Source organism: Salmo trutta, chromosome 18 (assembly GCF_901001165.1).
Source record: "Salmo trutta chromosome 18, fSalTru1.1, whole genome shotgun sequence".
In the NCBI taxonomy this organism is placed as follows: Eukaryota; Metazoa; Chordata; class Actinopteri; order Salmoniformes; family Salmonidae; genus Salmo; species Salmo trutta.
This window is the reverse complement of record NC_042974.1, coordinates 23,671,254-23,689,467: the sequence shown is the minus strand read 5'-3', so window position 1 is coordinate 23,689,467 and position 18,214 is coordinate 23,671,254. Positions and strand designations below refer to the sequence as shown.

The 18,214-nt window shown below is 42.8% G+C and overlaps 1 protein-coding gene across 1 annotated transcript in view; it reads right to left on the bottom strand.

Moving 5' to 3' along the window:
* LOC115153048 (DNA nucleotidylexotransferase) overlaps positions 1-9,310 on the bottom strand; it is a 138,519-nt gene extending 129,209 nt beyond the window's left edge. Inside the window, exons 1-2 of the mRNA XM_029698078.1 lie at positions 9,036-9,310; positions 4,185-4,359 (exon numbers count right to left, since the gene is read on the bottom strand). Of these exons, the coding sequence (XP_029553938.1) occupies positions 4,185-4,359; positions 9,036-9,229 (369 nt within the window). The 5' untranslated portion in view covers positions 9,230-9,310. The remainder of the gene's footprint in view (positions 1-4,184; positions 4,360-9,035) is intronic.
* Between the last annotated feature and the right edge of the window lie 8,904 nt (positions 9,311-18,214).

Genomic DNA, 18,214 nt, shown 5'->3' with positions numbered 1-18,214 from the left:
TCTGTTAGAATTAAATATATTAACTTTAGATAAAATATAAGATCCGTATTACTCCTTTATTGAGCGTCACCAGTGACATACCGACTAATCAATTACTATATGGTAATTAGTATTATTGCAAATGCCGTTGAGAAAATTGACTCAGTATGTTCAAGGTTGCATTTTGCTATCTGTCTCTCCTTCTCAAACATCATTCTTTCATGGACTAATTCACACTACCAAGTTTACTTCAATATGATGGTTATTATATCAATCGTTGCGCATAAAAGCATTTCCTCCGCCATTTCCAGCACAAATAATTATACTGACACAAAAAGATCCCACCTTGTCTAGCATATTTAGTTTTTTCGACATTTGGAAAGTGTGCCGACAAATTTGCTGTTTCCAACAGGCCTGTCATGAAATGTTTTATCTGATATGTACTTTACCCGCATAAAAAGAATGTATGGAAACCTGGTTACAGAATTGGTTTTAACAGTGTAGATACTGTAGTAGGGTGGTACTTATTGTGAACTCAGGCTACCTCGCCTCCCTGTAGCAGAGGATGCCTGAGAAAGTGGGCTTGGTGGGGTTGAGGTGGTATTCTGTGTGGAGGAGACCTCCAGACCAGGAAGAAACTGTCCCTGTCATGGGAAATACTGGACAATTTGCTGAATGTAGACGTCCATTTTTGATAAATGTATAATCTCAGATAGCAGAAACAAGTCGCACGCCTAGTCTTGGGGCTATTGCCCCAAAACTGAGTTCCAACCAACCAAACGTAATGTATTATTTTCATTTAGAATTGCCATGGCAATGGAATAGAATGGGTAAAACTGGTTTTAAATTAACACTGGCTCTTTCTTAGCAACCAAACATAAAACATGTCTGCGCTATTCTCCGAGTCGATATTCACTAATAAGAAGGAAATCCCCTCGACCACGCCCACAAATTGGGAAACATTGTCCCCACATTGTAAAAGAGCCAACTTCATCGAACATTTGTTGTTATACAGAAATAACAAAACATGCCAAAAACCTGCTGTGTTGCTCAATGTACACGTATGCAGGTCAAGAATCTTGACCTGTGGTTTGTAATGCTCCCACATAGGGAAACATAGCCTGCGGGAAGAGCCTGGTGGCTTCAAGCTATTTATTGTGGGAGAGCGGGAAATGTGGGGACCCAGTGTCCAAGTCGACTACACGTAGCTATGTGTGGAAAACATTATATCACAGGTAAGACATTTAACTTGTTTAGCATAGTCCATTTGTAACTCCACTCACTACTTGTAGCTGTATAGTCCGATTGTTTGTGTTGTTGGTCTTGGTAGCTAGCTAGCACTCACTAGCACTGTCATTAAAAGAGGTAAGCCCTACAATATTATGTTTTTCTAAGTAGTCAGAATGCTCGGGAGCAGGCAATGTTGAAAAGTAATCTTTAGACATGTTGTGCTTTTCTTAAATGTTGTTTTTAATTGACTAAAACAAGCAGACAAGAAAATTGCGTTGAAAACGGTCAAGAGGGGTAATGGGGTAACATAGGTAAACTCAGGTTGTTTTCCCCACAGGCAAGTAGGACTGCGACGTTCTATATAATACTGGCTGGGACTATCTGACGTACACTACCAGTCAAAAGTTTTAGAACACCTACTCATACAAGGGTTTTTCTTTATATAAAAAATAAATTGTAGAATAATAGTGAAGACATCAAAACTATGAAATAAAGCATATGGAATCATGTAGTAACCAAAAGTATTAAACAAATCAAAATATATTTTATATTTGAGATTCTTCAAATAGCCACCCTTTGCCTTGATGACAGCTTTTCACACTCTTGGCATTCTCTCAACCAGCTTCATGAGGTAGTCACCTGGAATGCATTTCAATTAACAGGTGTGCCTTCTTAAAAGATCATTTGTGGAATTTCTCTCCTTCTTAATGTGTTTGAGCCAATCAGTTGTGTTGTGACAAGGTAGGGGGGTATACAGAAGACACCAAATAGGGCTAAAAGACCAAGTCCATATTATGGCAAGAACAGCAAAAATAATAAAGAGAAACTACAGTCCATCAATACTTTAAGATATGGAGGTCAGTCAATATGGAACATTTCAAGAACTTTGAAAGTTTCTTCAAGTGCAGTCACAAAAACAATCAAGCGCTATGATGAAGCTGTCTCACATGGACCACCACAGGAATGGAAGACCCAGAGTTACCTCCACTGCAGAGGATAAGTTGATTAGACTTAGAAGGCTCAGAAATTGCAGCCCAAATAAATGATTCATAGAGTTCAAGTGACAGACATCTCAACATCAACTGTTCAGAAGAGACTGTGTGAATCAGGCCTTCATGGTCGCAAAGAAACCACTACTAAAGGACACCAATAAGAAGAAGAGACTTGCTTGGGCCAAAGAACACGAGCAATGGATATTAGACTGGTGGAAATGTGTTCTTTAGCCTGGAGTCCAAATTTGAGATTTTTGGTTCCAACCGCCGTGTCATTGTGAGATGCGGTATGGGTGAACGGATGATCTCCGCATGTGTATTTCTCACCATAAAGCATGGAGGAGGAGGTGTTATAGTGTGGGGTTGCTTTGCTGGTGACACTGTCTGTAATTTATTTAGAATTCAAGGCACACTTAACCAGCATGGATACCACAGCATTCTGCAGCAATATGTCATCAGTCTGGATTGAGCTTAGTGGGATGATAATTTGTTTTTCAACAGGACAATGACCCAACACACCTCCAGGCTGTGTAAGGGCTATTTTAATAAGAAGGAGAGTGATGGAGTGCTGCATCAGATGACCTGGCCTCCACAATCTCCTGACCTCAACCAAATTGAGATGGTTGGGATGAGTTGGACCGCAGAGTGAAGGAAAAGCAGCTAACAAGTGCTCAGCATATGTGGGAACTCCTTCAAGACTGTTGGAAAAGCATTCCAGGTGAAGCTGGTTGAGAGAATGCCAAGAATGTGTAAAGCAGTCATCAAGGCAAAGGGTGGCTATTTGAAGAATCTCATAAAAAAATTATATTTCTGCTTACTACATGATTCCATGTGTTATTTCATAGTGTTGATGTCTTCATTATTATTCTACAATGTAGAAAATAGTAAAGAAAATAAAGAAAAACCCTTGAATGAGTAGGTGTTCTAAAACTTTTGACCGGTAGTGTAAGTTCATGGGCCAAGAGGCCATGATTTAGACTTGAACCCATCAACATAGCTAAAATGGACATCAACACTCCAATGCACCAATCACAGACATGTTAATAGTATTCTGCAGCAATTAAAAGGTGCACTCCAGGATATTAAGAATAACAAATTCGCAACATATTGTACAAATTATATTAAATTATATATACATGTATATATTTTGCAGGACATAACATATCTTGCTAAATGGATGACTAGTACACAAAAAACGGGGACCACCTTTTGCTCATGAGCACCACATTCAAAACTAATGGCTGAAATTATACAAAAGTTTGTCAGTGCATCTTTAATAAATTCTACAGTATTACAAACAGCCCCACCAAGATGCCCATCTGCTAGCAAATGGTTTCAGTGGGGAGAGAGGCCTATATTGTGTGTGACACCTCAGACAAATTAATTCAACTCACCCTCTGTCTGTGTTTTTCAGAACTACAAAATACTGTATCAGTATAACAGTATCTATAATGTATTTCCTTTGTTTTCCAAAATATTCTCTCTTGCACACACACACATACACACTCGCTACACACATACACATCTCCAGGCCATCAGACTGTTAAATAGTCACCACTAGCTGGCCTCCACCCAGCGCCCTGCCCTGAACTTTAGTCACTGTTATTAGCTGGCTACCACCCGGTACTCAACCCTGCACCTTAGACTGCTGCCCTATGTACATAGTCATTGAACACTGGTCCCTTTAATAATGTTTACTCTTTTACCTATTTCATATGTATATACTGTATTCTAGTCAAGGCTCATCCTACACAACTACTGATGTACACATATTTTCTATTCATATGCTGTCCATAATGTCTATACACACCATCATATACATAGATATTTATTATCCAGACTCTGACATTGCTCATCCTGATATTTATTCATTCCTTTATTTGTATTTTGGGGATTTTGTGTAACACCACACACACACACACACACACACACACACAGCGGCAAATGCCCACATACACTCACACTGACCACAGGTTCCCTCACCTGAATACGGTGCCTGGTCTCCACTCTGACAGGTCTCCCCTCCCTCATGCTGTCCGTGAACCAGGAGATGTCCAGCACAGCCAGTCTGGAGACATCCCTCAGACCATGTCCCATCAGCCACGCCCACAACACCTCAGCCTGATTGTCCTCCGCCACCACGTGAGTGATATCATCACTGCAAAAGGAATAGGAAGAAGGGGGTCACAGGTCAGTCAAAATATATTAAAACTTTACATAAAGCCTGCAGGTATAATGCCTTATGATATGGTTACAAGTGGGGGCTACACATCACTAGCAGAGGAGTCGTCTAGTGGCTACAGAGAGCTGAGGACTAAGGAAAATGTCAGGACCGGCAACCCAGGCGAGATATGCATTCACAATTGAGATCCATAAAGATATGCATTCACCAACAGCAGGAATGGGAAACTTAATGTTGCGAGTTAGAATAGTAGAAAACTTAAGGTGCAATTTCGGCCTCTCATGGTGAGTTCAGATTTTTTATGGCACCCACCCCATTCAAAGTTTCCCATCCCTGACTTAGAGTATCCCACAGCTCCATAGGGATCCTCACTACAGACGTGTCTGGTTTTCTGCCAGCCGGAAACCCTCTCTGTTCCACCAGTGTGTAACCACCATACCAATGAGCCAATCAGAGCACCTGTCCGTGCATGATTATCCTCCCCACGCTCCTTCTTCTCTTCCTGTCTCCTAGCTGAGGTAAAACAGCGGAACGGCTCCTTACGCCCCTCCCAGGACATCAGGAGAGAGGCAAAGGCCTAATTGGCCAAATCAGCAGTAAAACTTATGCTCTGTCTGACTGCCCTGTGTACTGGCTGGTTGGTTGGTTGGCCTGCCGCTGAGACCAGGTTTAGAGAGGCTCCACAACAATAACAGCTACAAAGTGAGGCTCATCAAAGATAACACAAACAGTATGAGTGGATAGAGCATATATCAAATTCAATGTATTTGCGCAGGTGTGAATATTATCACCAAACTGAAGAAGAAAAAAATTCTGCACACTGCCAACATCAACATTGGAAGTTATTGTGGTGTACTGAATATTGTTATTTACAGACAAAGAAGTGGTAAAACTCTTCCTCTTAGAAAAAGGAAAAAATAAAGTGTCCTTCCGATTAAATCGCCATCTGTTGATTTTAACAAAAAAAACAGGAAGTCTTTCAAAATGTCACAATCGAGTGTGGACCGATGTAGATATTCAACCCTGTGCTTAAATTGATAGATAGGGACTGAATTTAGCCGTGGTGGATAAATAAAACAGAGTGCTCTCTCAAGGATAAAAAAGAGTGCTCTCTCATTCCCTCACTGCTCTTTTGCTCACTGCCCTCTATACAGAAACACAGCCCCTATAATCTAGGCCACAATCCTGATATTTTTCTGAGTTGCGACCAGCAGTGAATGTAAAATGGCACGGCAGATATTTATGCAAATGAGCAAGCATGCCCTGCTGCACCAGATTGGAGTTCCCAGGAACAGTGGGACCCTGAGCTCCAGCGCAGTGAGCAAGGACAGGCTAAAGTCAATGGGGTTCAGATAAGGAGAGCTGACGCCTGTGCTAACTGGAGTGTACACTGCATCCTACTGCATCTCACTAGGAGATCCAAAATCAAGATTACGCAAGGTGTGTGTCGATAACAGAATTATCGACATGCCATTAATTTCACAGCAGCTAAAGCCAAATTCACAAACTAGCTCATCACTCAACATTCCTATGATAAACTCACAATTCTTGATAAAAACTTGATAATGCATACAGCGTTGTGTATTTGCGTTTCAGAGTTGAAATTTGAATGGTGGATTTATCTAAGTGGTTAAACTGATCAGATACTTGATAAATTATTAAAGAGGGTTTGTGCCTCTCATCCACCTCACAAACAGCATTCACCTGCACCAAACAATGTATGTGTGCCTGCTTGCTTGTGTGTGTGTGTGTGTGTATAACTTTCCAGAGAATATCTTGTTTCCAGAGAATATCTTGTTTGTGTAAGGCTGTGTTAGGGAGGTGTTATCAAAACTGCAGCTGATATCAAATTGTCTGCTAGGCAGAATGTCAGTTCGAGGCGCACACACGGCCTATTTCCTGTGGTTGGTTTCAAACAATTGTATCAAGCCAAGTGTAACCGTAGAGGCGCTCAAGCTGTGTTTCTGGGAATGCTGCCATCATCCCCAGCCTGGTGCGATGCGGCGCTGGCAGCAGCTCTGTTCTACAGCCTCCCAGTTCGGCTACTCCCACTGGTGCCCATCAGGCAGACCTACACAGCTCTATCTGCCTGGCTGGGCTTGAACAGCTCAGTATCGCTAGCTACCGCTGCCACCCAGCTATGGCACCATGGATCATTAAATGAACCTGTGGCTGGCTGCTTGCTCCACATCAATTCAGCAAGCCATGACACCCACCATCTCAGATTTTTCTGAAATCGTTTCTGTAGTCAGGAAGAGATAAGTTAAGCATTCCCGGAAGCATTATTTTGTTGAAATATAATTTGATCTCTGAGAAATTAAGCTAATTGATCTCACCCAAATTGGCCATTTAACATTTATAGGATTCTTAAACATTGCATTTGAAAAGTATTTAGACCCCTTGACTTTTTCCAAATGTTGTTAAATTACAGCCTTATTCTAAAATGGATTAAGTTGCCCCCCCCCCCCCCCCCTTAATCTACACACAACATCCCATAATAACAAAGCAAAAACAGGTTTTTAGACATTTTTGCAAATGTATTAAAAATGTTAAACGGAAGTAGTATTCAGACACTTTACTCAGTATTTCTTGAGTCTTCTTGGGTAAAACGCTACAAGCTTGGTACACCTGAGTTTCTCCCATTCTTCTCTGCAGATCCTCTCAAACTCTGTCAGGTTGGATGGGGAGCATCGCTACACAGCTATTTTCAGGTCTCGCCTGGTTCAGGTCCGGGCTCTGGCTGGGCCACTCAAGGACATTCAGAGACTTGTCCTGAAGCCATTTCTGCATTGTCTTGGCTCTTTGCTTAGGGTCATTGTCCTGTTGGAAGGAGAGCCTTTGCCCCAGTCTGAGGTCCTGAGCACTCTGGAGTAGGTTTTCATCAAGGATCTCTCTGTACAGTACTTTGCTCCATTTATCTTTCCTTCGATTATGACTAGTCTCCCAGTCCCTGCCGCTGTAAAAGATCCCCAAGCATGATGCTGCCACCACCATGCTTCACCGTAGAGATGGTGCCAGGTTTCCTCCAGACGTGACACTTGGCATTCAGGCCAAAGAGTTCAATCTTGGTTTCTTGTCTCTCATGGTCTCAGAGTCCTTTAGGCAAATTCCAAGTGGGCAATCATGTGCCTTTTACTGAGGAGTAGCTTCCGTCTGGCCACTCTACCATTAAGTCCTGATTGGTTGAGTGCTACAGAGATGGTTGTCCTTCTGGAAGGTTCTCCCATCTCCACAGAGGAACTGTAGAGCTCTGTCAGAGTGACCACCGGATTCTTGGTCACTTCCCTGACCAAGGCCCTTTTCCCCGGATTGCTCAGTTTGGCCGGGCGGACAGTTCTACAAAGAGTCTTGGCAGTTCCAAACTTCTTCCATTTAAGAATGATGGAGGCCACTGTGTTTTTGGGGACCTTCAATGCTGCAGAAATGTTTTGGTACCCTTCCCCAGATCTGTTCCTCGACACAATCCTGTCTCGGAGCTCTACGGAAAATTCCTTCGACCTCATGGCTTGGTTTTTGCTCTGTCAACCACTGTCAGCTGTGGGACCTTATATAGACAGGTGTGTCTTTCCCAATCATGTCCAATCAATAGAATTTACAACCAAGTTGTAGAAACAGGATGCACCTGAGCTCAATTTCGAGTCTTAAAGCAAAGGGTCTGAATACTTATGTAAATAAGGTATTTATGTTGTTTTTTTTTACTGTTTTTGCTTTGTCATTATTGCTTATTGTGTGTAAATTGATGAGGAATATTTTTTTATTTAATCCATTTTAGATTAAAGCTGTAACATAACAAAATGTGGAAAAAGCCAAGGGGTCTGAATACTTTCCGAATGCACTGTAATATTTAATAATTATAGTACCTAACATCTGATTTGGACCAAAAAATGTTCTTACACAAATTAGGTTTCCATCCAACATTTGAATGTGAGTACAAGATTTTCACAACAGGCCTGATGGAAACAGCAAGTTAGTCAGTAAACTTTCCAAATGTCAACAAAACAAAATATGGTAGACAAGGTGGGATCATTTTCTGTCTGTAAAACTAATTATGCAGTTCAGGCTGTAACAAAATAATGTGGAATAAGTGATTGGTGTGGGTTGTGGTGGGTCTGTTTGTGGCTTTTGACCATTTCTTTGGATTCCTCATGTCTAACTCATTGTTTGGTCCAAATCGGATGTTAGGTCATATATTTATTCAATATTATATGAATGCTATAAGTTAAAATAGCCAATTTGGGTGCAATCAATTGGGTTAATTTCTTTGAGATGTAATTATATTTCAACAAAATAATGTTACAGGAATGCTAATCTTATCGGTTTCTAACAACAGAAACTATTTCAGAACAATCTGAGATGGTGGGTGTCGAAATTGTGTCTTTATTGTGCTTTTTAAGGTGGAACAACCCTGCTCTGTTATACAGGCTCTTGTGTGGTGGCTAGTGGGCGATTCCTTCTTAATACACAATGTCATTACTTGGAACCAAGAAACTTCAAACAATCAGACATAGAGCAACAACATTATGACCAGGAGGTTATGGAAAAATATCACATAGGGCCTACCATAACACAATCAATACCTTCATTTCACCGTTAAACAAGGAAACCAAAAAAATGTATTTGACTTGAGAATTACAGTGTGCTGGTTGGCCTACCTGAGGACATCTTCCACCCTAAAGCCTTTTGATCTGGCCAGGCTGGTCAGAAAGTTCCTTCTACTGCTGCCCATCTTCCTCTCCACCAGATACAGCGTCACCTCCTTGAACTTGACCTCTACCTGATCCTGAGCACCAGCCTCAACTGGCCTCTTCCTCTTTTTCACACGCGCTAGCATGCCAGCATGGTTCATCTCTTTGGGATGAGCTTCAGAAAGTGGAGCACTTAAACTTGAAACTCGTTTTGCTTTCTCAAAAGGTCTGTATTGTGTGCCTCGCACCTCTTGCCTCTAGGAAAATGCTTGTTTTGGTGATGCCACAGTTGTTGGTCTCTTATTTGTCAACACAAGGATAAACTGGCAGTTGGAATGAGGTCTGTGAGGGGCTGACAGACAGGAAGCCTCTGGCAAAGCAACAGGTGTTTATGATTTGGATTTTATTAGGCAGAGATCAACTGCCGCAATCAAACAATGACACAGGGGAAAAAAGCATAAATAACTTATAGTAGACCTATTAGAGAGACTTCGTGAATCCACATAGAATGGATTGAAAATGTATCTACATAGAATCTAATGAGGAAAAGCAAAGCCATGTTAACAATACCAATGAAACTGGGCCCAGAATTTTTGTTTTTTTAGATTATTATTAAATCGGAATGATTCTGGACTGCTGGTTAGAACAAAACCTTTTTCCAGGGGTCAATGATTAGGACCATTTTGTCCATATTGGGGGTGTGCATATAGTGGTCAGTTTTTAAACATTATTAGGTCAGTAAAGTATAAGCATAATTTTTCTCAATTCCTCAGATAAGACACTAGAATGGACTGAAATCATTTTGTAACTTGAGTCTTTGAATGGATGTTCTAGTCGCTGTCCAAGGATATAAAAACACTCAAAAAGGTCATCCCAAGGCAATTCCAAGTAAATGTCCATAATCCAAGAGAAATCTAAATGGTCTAATGGCAATGGATGGCTCTGAACTATTCAATGTCTATTTTCCAACAAAAGAGTGTGAGAAACAGAGAAGAGAGGTGGGGTGTATTCATTCCGCCAATTCTGTTGCAAAACGTTTCTTAAATGGAAGCAAACGGAACAAAACGGGGAGGGACCTACCTGAATTTGTCCAATAGAAACCTTTGGCGGAATAAATACATTCCAGAAATCCCTCTTTGTAGCAAACAATGGCCGTGTTCGCTTGCTCAGTCAGTGAATTGCACATTCGCAGTTGCCTCTCCCACGCATGCCTGGGAAAACTTTAGACCACAGGAGGTTGATGGCACCTTAATTGGGGAGAACGGGCTCGTGGTACTGGCTGGAATGGAATAAGTGGAATGGTATCAAATATATCAAACATGGTTTCTATGTGTTTGATGCCATACCATTTGCTCCATTCCAGCCATTATTAGGAGCCGTCCTCCCCTCAGCAGACACCACCGCTTTTGACCTTCCTGTTTTTCTACAGTCAAAAGACTACAGTAGCCACAATTCTGTTGACAACCAAAGCAGACAGGGCTGCAGTTATTTAACTTAAAGTCAACCTATTTCCTGTAGTTTCAAAGCGATTAAACATTTTGTTAAACGTAATAAAGTTAAATGTTTTATTTATACTTCAAAATGGAGCAGACTTTGTTAATGGCATGTATTAAATCATATTAAATCATTTCATTCAAATAAGTTGACTCACCCGGATAAGTATACCTTCATGCACATGTATCAACTTTGAAACATGGATTTCTTTGTTTGGGCTAATGGTTATGGCTAATGGTTTCTACCTGAGCATATGGCATGTGGTAAATGTCTGCAATTCACACCTCCCAGTATAGATGGCGATATCATTATAACAATCGGTGCTCTGCCCCTCTTTTCTGCCAAACATTCCTTTTTTCTTTGAGCAGCATTGCTGTCTGAGCCAGACAGGAGAGCAATACAGCGCTGTGCAATTAGCTGCCATTTCGCGGACGCAGGCGGTGATTCAACTTCCGTCAGCTGCGTCATTATTTTTGACAGCTGGGACAATATTTTCTGCTATGAACCTAGAGTGAACTGACAGGAATTCGCCATTGGTTGATGCGTCACCTCGTCTCGCCTGAGTACTGAATGGGCAGCGAAACACGACCAATGATCTCTTCAAACAATGGAGGTCCCTCCTCCTGTAGTTATGGTTCCGGAACTGACACATCACTTTATGTTTATCGTACACATTTCAGCAACATGCTGGTTATCATGGTTCCAAAAGAATAGGTCCACAAAACCCCAGGATGAACCATTCATTCAAAAGTTTAGAAATCTGGGATTTTCAGCATCACTTCGTCAAGTGATAGTATTCTTTCTAACAAAGATATCTACATATATTTCAGTAAGTTGTGCATCCCTGGATATAATCAGAATTCATGTAAACATTACACTTTTGAAAACATAGCTTGCCCCAAAAAATATGTTATGCCCGCCTACAAATTCATGATTTAAATATTACCACTTCCTTTTTAAAACCATGTCTATCTTTATTTCCCAAACACAATTCAATACAATCACAATCGCTTTTGTTTATATTTTGATAATTTTAAGCAGATTTTAAGACAGACATAACACCTAACAAACCCTTTGTACTTTTTTAATCACTTTTAACATAGGCCAGGCCCTGTTTTTAGCTCACATGCCAACAATAATACCTTGCATTACGCCTGGGAAGAAAACACTTCAACTTGCTCAATTTGCCATTGACTTACCCCAAGGCAAACATTTTCACTATATCAACCTCAAGGATGCGCATTCATGCTAGGTTTAGGACCTCACAATGAAGCTTATAGAGACCCCAACTGATGTATAGAACAATATTGAAATTATCTACTTTGGTTTAGATACAAGCATCATAAAACTTCAAACACATTGCAGCAGTGTGTAGGAGGGAGATTCCTAGATGTGACAAGTGTGAAGCAGGGCATGAGACAAAGGAATGTGTAGTATCAGCAGCTTGTGTGGGTCGAACACACCTGCAACACCCTTGCCTGCTCTGCCGCGGACCTATCTACCTTCGAGTGTTCCCTGGGGTATCAGCCCCTGCTCTTCCCTGAGCAGGAAGAGGAGGTCGGCATACCTTCTGACCAGATGTTTGTCCGCCGCTGTCATCGTACCTGGATGAGAGCCCGGTCGGCCATCCTCAAGACCACCTCCAGGTATCGACAATAAGTGGATTGCCATCGGACCCCGGCTCCCTAGTATCGTCTCGAGCAAAAGGTATGGCTGTCCACCCGGGAGTCTCGCAAACTGTCCCCTCAGTTTATCGGCCCTTTCCCCATCTCCAAGATCATTAGCCCCTCTGCTGTCTGCCTTCTGTTGCACCATACCCTTCGTATTCATCCTACATTCCATGTGTCTAGAATTAAGCCCGTGTCTCACAGCCCTTTGTCTTCTATTTCCAGGCCCACCCCTCCTCCTCATGTCGTCGATGGCCATCCAGCGGACACAGTGAGACGCCTCCTGAGGGTGTGACCATGGGGCAGGGGTTTCCAGTACCTGGTTGACTGGGAGGGTTATGGCCTGGAGGAGAGGTGCTGGGTCCCTGTTAGAGACATCCTGGACCCAGCCCTCAGCGCCGACTTCCACCACCGGCACCCCGGTCAACCAGGTATGCGCCCAGGTAGGATGCCAGGTGGCGCCCCTAGAGGGGGGCTACTGTCACACCCGGATCTGTTTCACCTGTCTTTGTGATTGTCTCCTGTCACGTCCTGGCCATAGTAAGATGTTATTTTCTATGGTAGAGTAGGTCAGGGCGTGACAGGGGGTATTTTGTGTTTTTCTATGTTTTCTATATCTATGTTTAGTTCTGTTTTTCTATTTGTATGTTTTTTTTTTGGGATGATCTCCAATTAGAGGCAGCTGGTCCTCATTGTCTCCAATTGGAGATCATACTTAAGTAGGGGTTTTTTCCACCTGTGTTTGTGGGTAGTTGTATTCTGTTTAGTCTATGTACCTGACAGAACTGTGAGCTTTTGTTTTTCTCTTTAGTGTTTTTGAGTTAAAATACATTTTATCATGAGCACTCAACACGCTGCGCTTTGGTCCCCTCTCTACGACAGCCGTTACAGAACTACCCACCACGACTAGATCAAGCAGCGTGCCCATGAGGAAATGGATTCCTGGTCTCTGGAGGAGAGGCTAGAGAGGATAAACTGGACTTGGGGCCAAGTATTGGACAGATATAGAAGCCTGCCGGGGAGGCACGAGAGGCTACAGAAACCCAAAGAGAATTTTGGGGTGGGGCACATGGAGCAGTCGGCGGAGCCGAGGAGTAAACCAGAGCCAATCCGGGAGAAGAGGGAAAATTTGGAGAAGAGAGAAATGGGAGAGTTGTTGAGTTGGTGGAGGACGCACAAGTTTTTCCCAAAGGAACGTGTCGCCAGTTTGGTGCCACCTGAGTCAGCTACCCATACTCGTCCTGAGAAGTGTGTGGAAGTTCCGGAACAAGTGATACCGGCTATACACACCAGGTCTCCAGTACGTCTCAACAGCCCGGTACGTCCTGTGCCTGCTCCTCGCATTCACCCTGAAATGCGTGTCACCAGTCTGGTGCCACCTGTCCCGGCTCCACGCACTAGGCCTCCAGCAACAGTCCCCAGTCCGGAGCCTCCAGCGACGGTCCCCAGTACGGAGCCTTCTGAGACGGCCTGCAGCCCAGAGCCTCCAGCGGCGGCCTGCAGACCAGAGCCTCCAGCGGCGGCCTGCAGCCCAGAGCCTTCAACGACAATCCACGGTCCGGTGGTACTAAAGCAGAGGGATCAGCGGGTGGAGCGGGGGGTACGCCCCGAACCAGAGCCATCTCCTCTGCACTAGAGCCGCCATAAACAGGAGTTACCCAACCTACCCTCCCTTTTATGTTTTTGTTTTTTAGGAGCATTTGGAGTCTGCACCTTATGGGGGGGGGGGGGGGGGGTACTGTCACGTCCTGACCATAGTAAGATGTTATTTTCTATGGTAGAGTAGGTCAGGGCGTGACAAGGGGTGTTTTGTGTTTTTCTATGTTTTCTATATCTATGTTTAGTTCTAGATTTCTATGTTGTTTTTTTGGGATGATGTCCAATTAGAGGCAGCTGGACCTTGTTGTCTCTAATTGGAGATCATACTTAAGTAGGGTTTTTTTCCACCTGTGTTTGTGGGTAGTTGTATTCTGTTTAGTCTATGTACCTGACAGAACTGTGCGCTTTCGTTTTGCTCTTTGTTATTTTGTCTTTAGTGTTTTTGAGTTAAAATAAATTTCCTCATGAGCACTCAACACGCTGCACTTTGGTCCCCTCTCTACAACAGCCATTACATCTCCACCCTCCTCCAGGTGTTGCCCATCTTCCCCATTATCCCCTGTGTATTTATACCTGTGTTCTCTGTTGGTCTGTTGCCAGTTCATCTTGTTTGTCAAGCCAACCAGCGTTTTGTGTCAGTTCCTGCTTTTCCCCAGTCTCTCTTTTCTCATTCTCCTGGTTTTTGACTCTTGCCTGTCCTGACCCTGTACCCGCCCGCCTGACCACTCTGCCTGACCCTGAGCCTGCCTGTTGTCCTGTACCTCTGCCCCACCTCTGGATTACCGACCTCTGCCTGACCTGAGCCTGCCATCCTGTGCCTTTGCCCCTGTTGCTGTAATAAACATTGTTACTTCGACACAGTCTGCATCTGGGTCTTACCTTGGTACCTGATCTTATCAGTGACCACAACCAAGTGATTGCCTTTTTCCTCACTCAGTAACTTTCCATACCCCTAGTTCTTATCCACCCTCCAATGACCCCACCATATACATACATATATACTTATACATGTAATCATTAACTTCTAGTATAACAAGTACTGTATATTTCAAGCGAGAATCCAACAGTCACTCCTTTTTGAATAGTAACTCCATTACTTTCAACATTATATACAATTTGAAATTACTTATAAATGAACAGAAAATTAAACCTGATTAACATTCCCAGTTGATTTGTATGTTTACACCTTCGAGACTTATGGCCTCTGATTTATAATCACACTATGTACACTCTTATTCCCCCTCCTATTGTAAAACTGATAATGCCATTTCAGGTGGAGCTTTTGACGTTTTCCATTTCAGCTGGAGCTTTTGACTTTTTCCCTTTCCAGTGATAGCAAAAGACTTGAAAAGGAAAAGAAAACACAAAACATAACAACTATTAATAATGCGTTAAGCTTTGCATAACTATATATGCAAAAAGAAGTTTGATAACATGACGATTCCCACTCCCTCTTAGCCTGCCTATATACCTTCAGGATACTGTTCTGCTGGGGTCCACAATAATGAAGGCCCTAAAAAACCTCCTTAGGCTTTCACCCAGTCTTCCCCCGTTAGGCCACAGGTTAGAAAATATGCTCCCACACCATATCATCCTCACTTCGCCCCTCATCTTCTTCTCCCTCCATGGTCACCCGATATACACGTGCAGGGGCCTTAATCAACTTTACCTCATCTTGAGGCAAATCGGCACTGTATACATGTTTCAACATCAACGCCTTCAGAAGGTGATATCCCAGCAATGCTAACAAGTTAACCCCTACTACCACTAACACTGCCCATGATGCATACTTCAAAATACACCTAATTTGCGCCGTAGTCCAGTTCTATGCTGTTACTATAGCATCCTTCACCACTACCACTGCTCCCTCAGTTACTGTCCCTACAGCGACTGCCGTGAGAATAGCTATTGCATTGAATCTGTCTCCTGCTCCTGATCTATTGCCTTTGTGGTTCACCAATAGATCGAGAGCTGAATCTTTCAGATACTCCCTAACTGTCTCCCAACTCATACCCAGTTTTCTAGACACCAACATCTCCAATGATATCCTGTGTTCTGCTACAGTCGGTATCTGTGAATAATACTTCCCTGTGCTCAGGTTAGGTACACATCTTTCATCCCAGAGCCAATCTACACCCTACCCCTTTGTGAACACCCTCGTTACAGTGTAAACTTTAGGTCCCAATGGTCGATAAGCAGCAACCTTTTAACACTTTCCTTTTACAGTCACTTGGTCCCAATCTTCTGGGAGATATGTCAAGTGTTTGCTGGGGGTTAGGAATGGGGGAGAGATTAGTGGCGTTGGAAGAGTATCCAACCATACAAAACTCTGTTTCACATGTTTCTTAATCACACTCTGCAGGAGATGCTATTATTACAGCAAAACCTCCCTTCCGGTGAGGGGGCCTCATGTAGACAGGGATCCGTGGCTATTCTTTCAATCGTTGTACCTTCTTGGATGAACCCCTCACTGAAATTTGACAATAGTGTCTGAAATGACAACACTATCTCTGCTACTCCCACCATGAGTATGTGTGACGTTCAACTTGACTTCATAGTAGTCTCTATATTGTGCACAGTTAGCTGTCCTTCCTCTACTATGTGCTTTCCCCTGTATCACTATACACGAGGAGTGGTATCGTTCCCCAGAGACTCTTTCCCAATTCATTAATCTATGAGCCTCACAAATCTCCGCCCCAGTCATATTAAATTCCACTTTCCCAATTCCCTGTAATGTTAACACCTTGGTTTTTGGTACATTTGCACCTAGATTATTCCATCTAACCCATAACACATTAATCACTACAGCTGTGCCACTCATATAGTTATAAACATACTAAGACATGCTCAAGTCAATTAGTCAGTTTCCAACAATCCCTCATCTGGCACAATGATCACTCACATGTTCCACGCCACCAAGAAAACATTGTTTGTTATACCACTCAGTTGTACCCAATCTTCTTCTTCATCCTTGGAGGTCAATGGTAAAACAAAGCCCCTACTATCAATGTCCCTATTACGGTTAGCTCACGCTACTGTCTAGTGGGTTCTCTGATAACCTCCCTCTCGGAGGACACGAAAAGATAAGGATTCCCGGGAGGAATGCCTCCCTAGACTCAATGGATTGTTACAAATATTTAATTAGTTTCAGAAACCACTTTGTGCTCTCCTCACAGCTTAAGGGCAACGCTCTCTCCCTCTCTCCTTCTCTCCTTTCCAAATCATAATTAGAACTATTGATAAATTATCCATCGCAAATTTGGAATGACAGTCCTTAGTGCTTCACTTTGAGTCTATCATCGAATTCAAGACCCTCAACTTATCACACACCGACACTGGCAGAATGTACATTTACAGACAGGGGGAAATATATATACAGTATGTACTACTCATATTACCAGCATTAACTTGTCTCATCACGGCCACCGTTTATCCCTGTCTCACACTGTCGTGAGTGGCATGTTAATGACATCTCTATGTATTACATAGAGATACATTATCTATGTATCTCTATGTATTTTTTGTGTGCAGACCCCCACAATCAACCTGATACACAGTTTAGAGCAACCCTAAATCTATTACGGGTACAGTTGACCACCCCCCTCCTTCCCGGTACTCATTCCTCTGGCGCCTCTTAATTTTTTTCTTCAGATAGCGTTACAGTTCATCTTCCCAATGGCACAAATCTAACTCATGCCTGTCAAAGTTGATGGCCCTTGATAATGTTTCAATATCTGGGGAATAATCTGTTTTTCCCAAGTGAATGAATGTCTCACCTGAGCCTCCACCACCATTCTGTACAGTCCATTCTTTCTTGTTCATTTTCCGACCAGTGCACCAGCAGCATGAGAGGAGTTTGGACATGATCTCTCTCCATGCTCACTCCACATGCACGGTCTCAGGACTCATTCCGCACTCCTGCCGCCCGTACACAGGTTGCTAGCTCAGATTAAGGTCTCAGGTAGAAGTGGTGCAGGACAGGGCCGTAGTGAACGCCATTGTCGCTATTACTTCAGCTAGTTAGAGGGTGTGAGGCTCACACTCTTCTTGGTCGAATTATCTCTTCCATGCACCTAGATACCATCTGGAGTCACTCTCACCATAACTTCGCGAGAGGACAGACAAGAACATTATAGGGCATTTCTGATTTGGGAAATCAAGACAAACTATTCACTGTATGACAAATTATTACATTCCCAATTTTATTAATACAAATATTTCTAAGACTAATGTCAAAGAGCATAACAACACAATGTTGAAACAAATTAGTTTATACTCCCTTATTATATTGGCGACCTCACCTCAGAGTTACAGGGTCAGGGGGTTAGAGGGCTAACGCTTTGGGAGAAATCCAATCTGGTGAGCAGCAAACCCAATCTGGTGAGG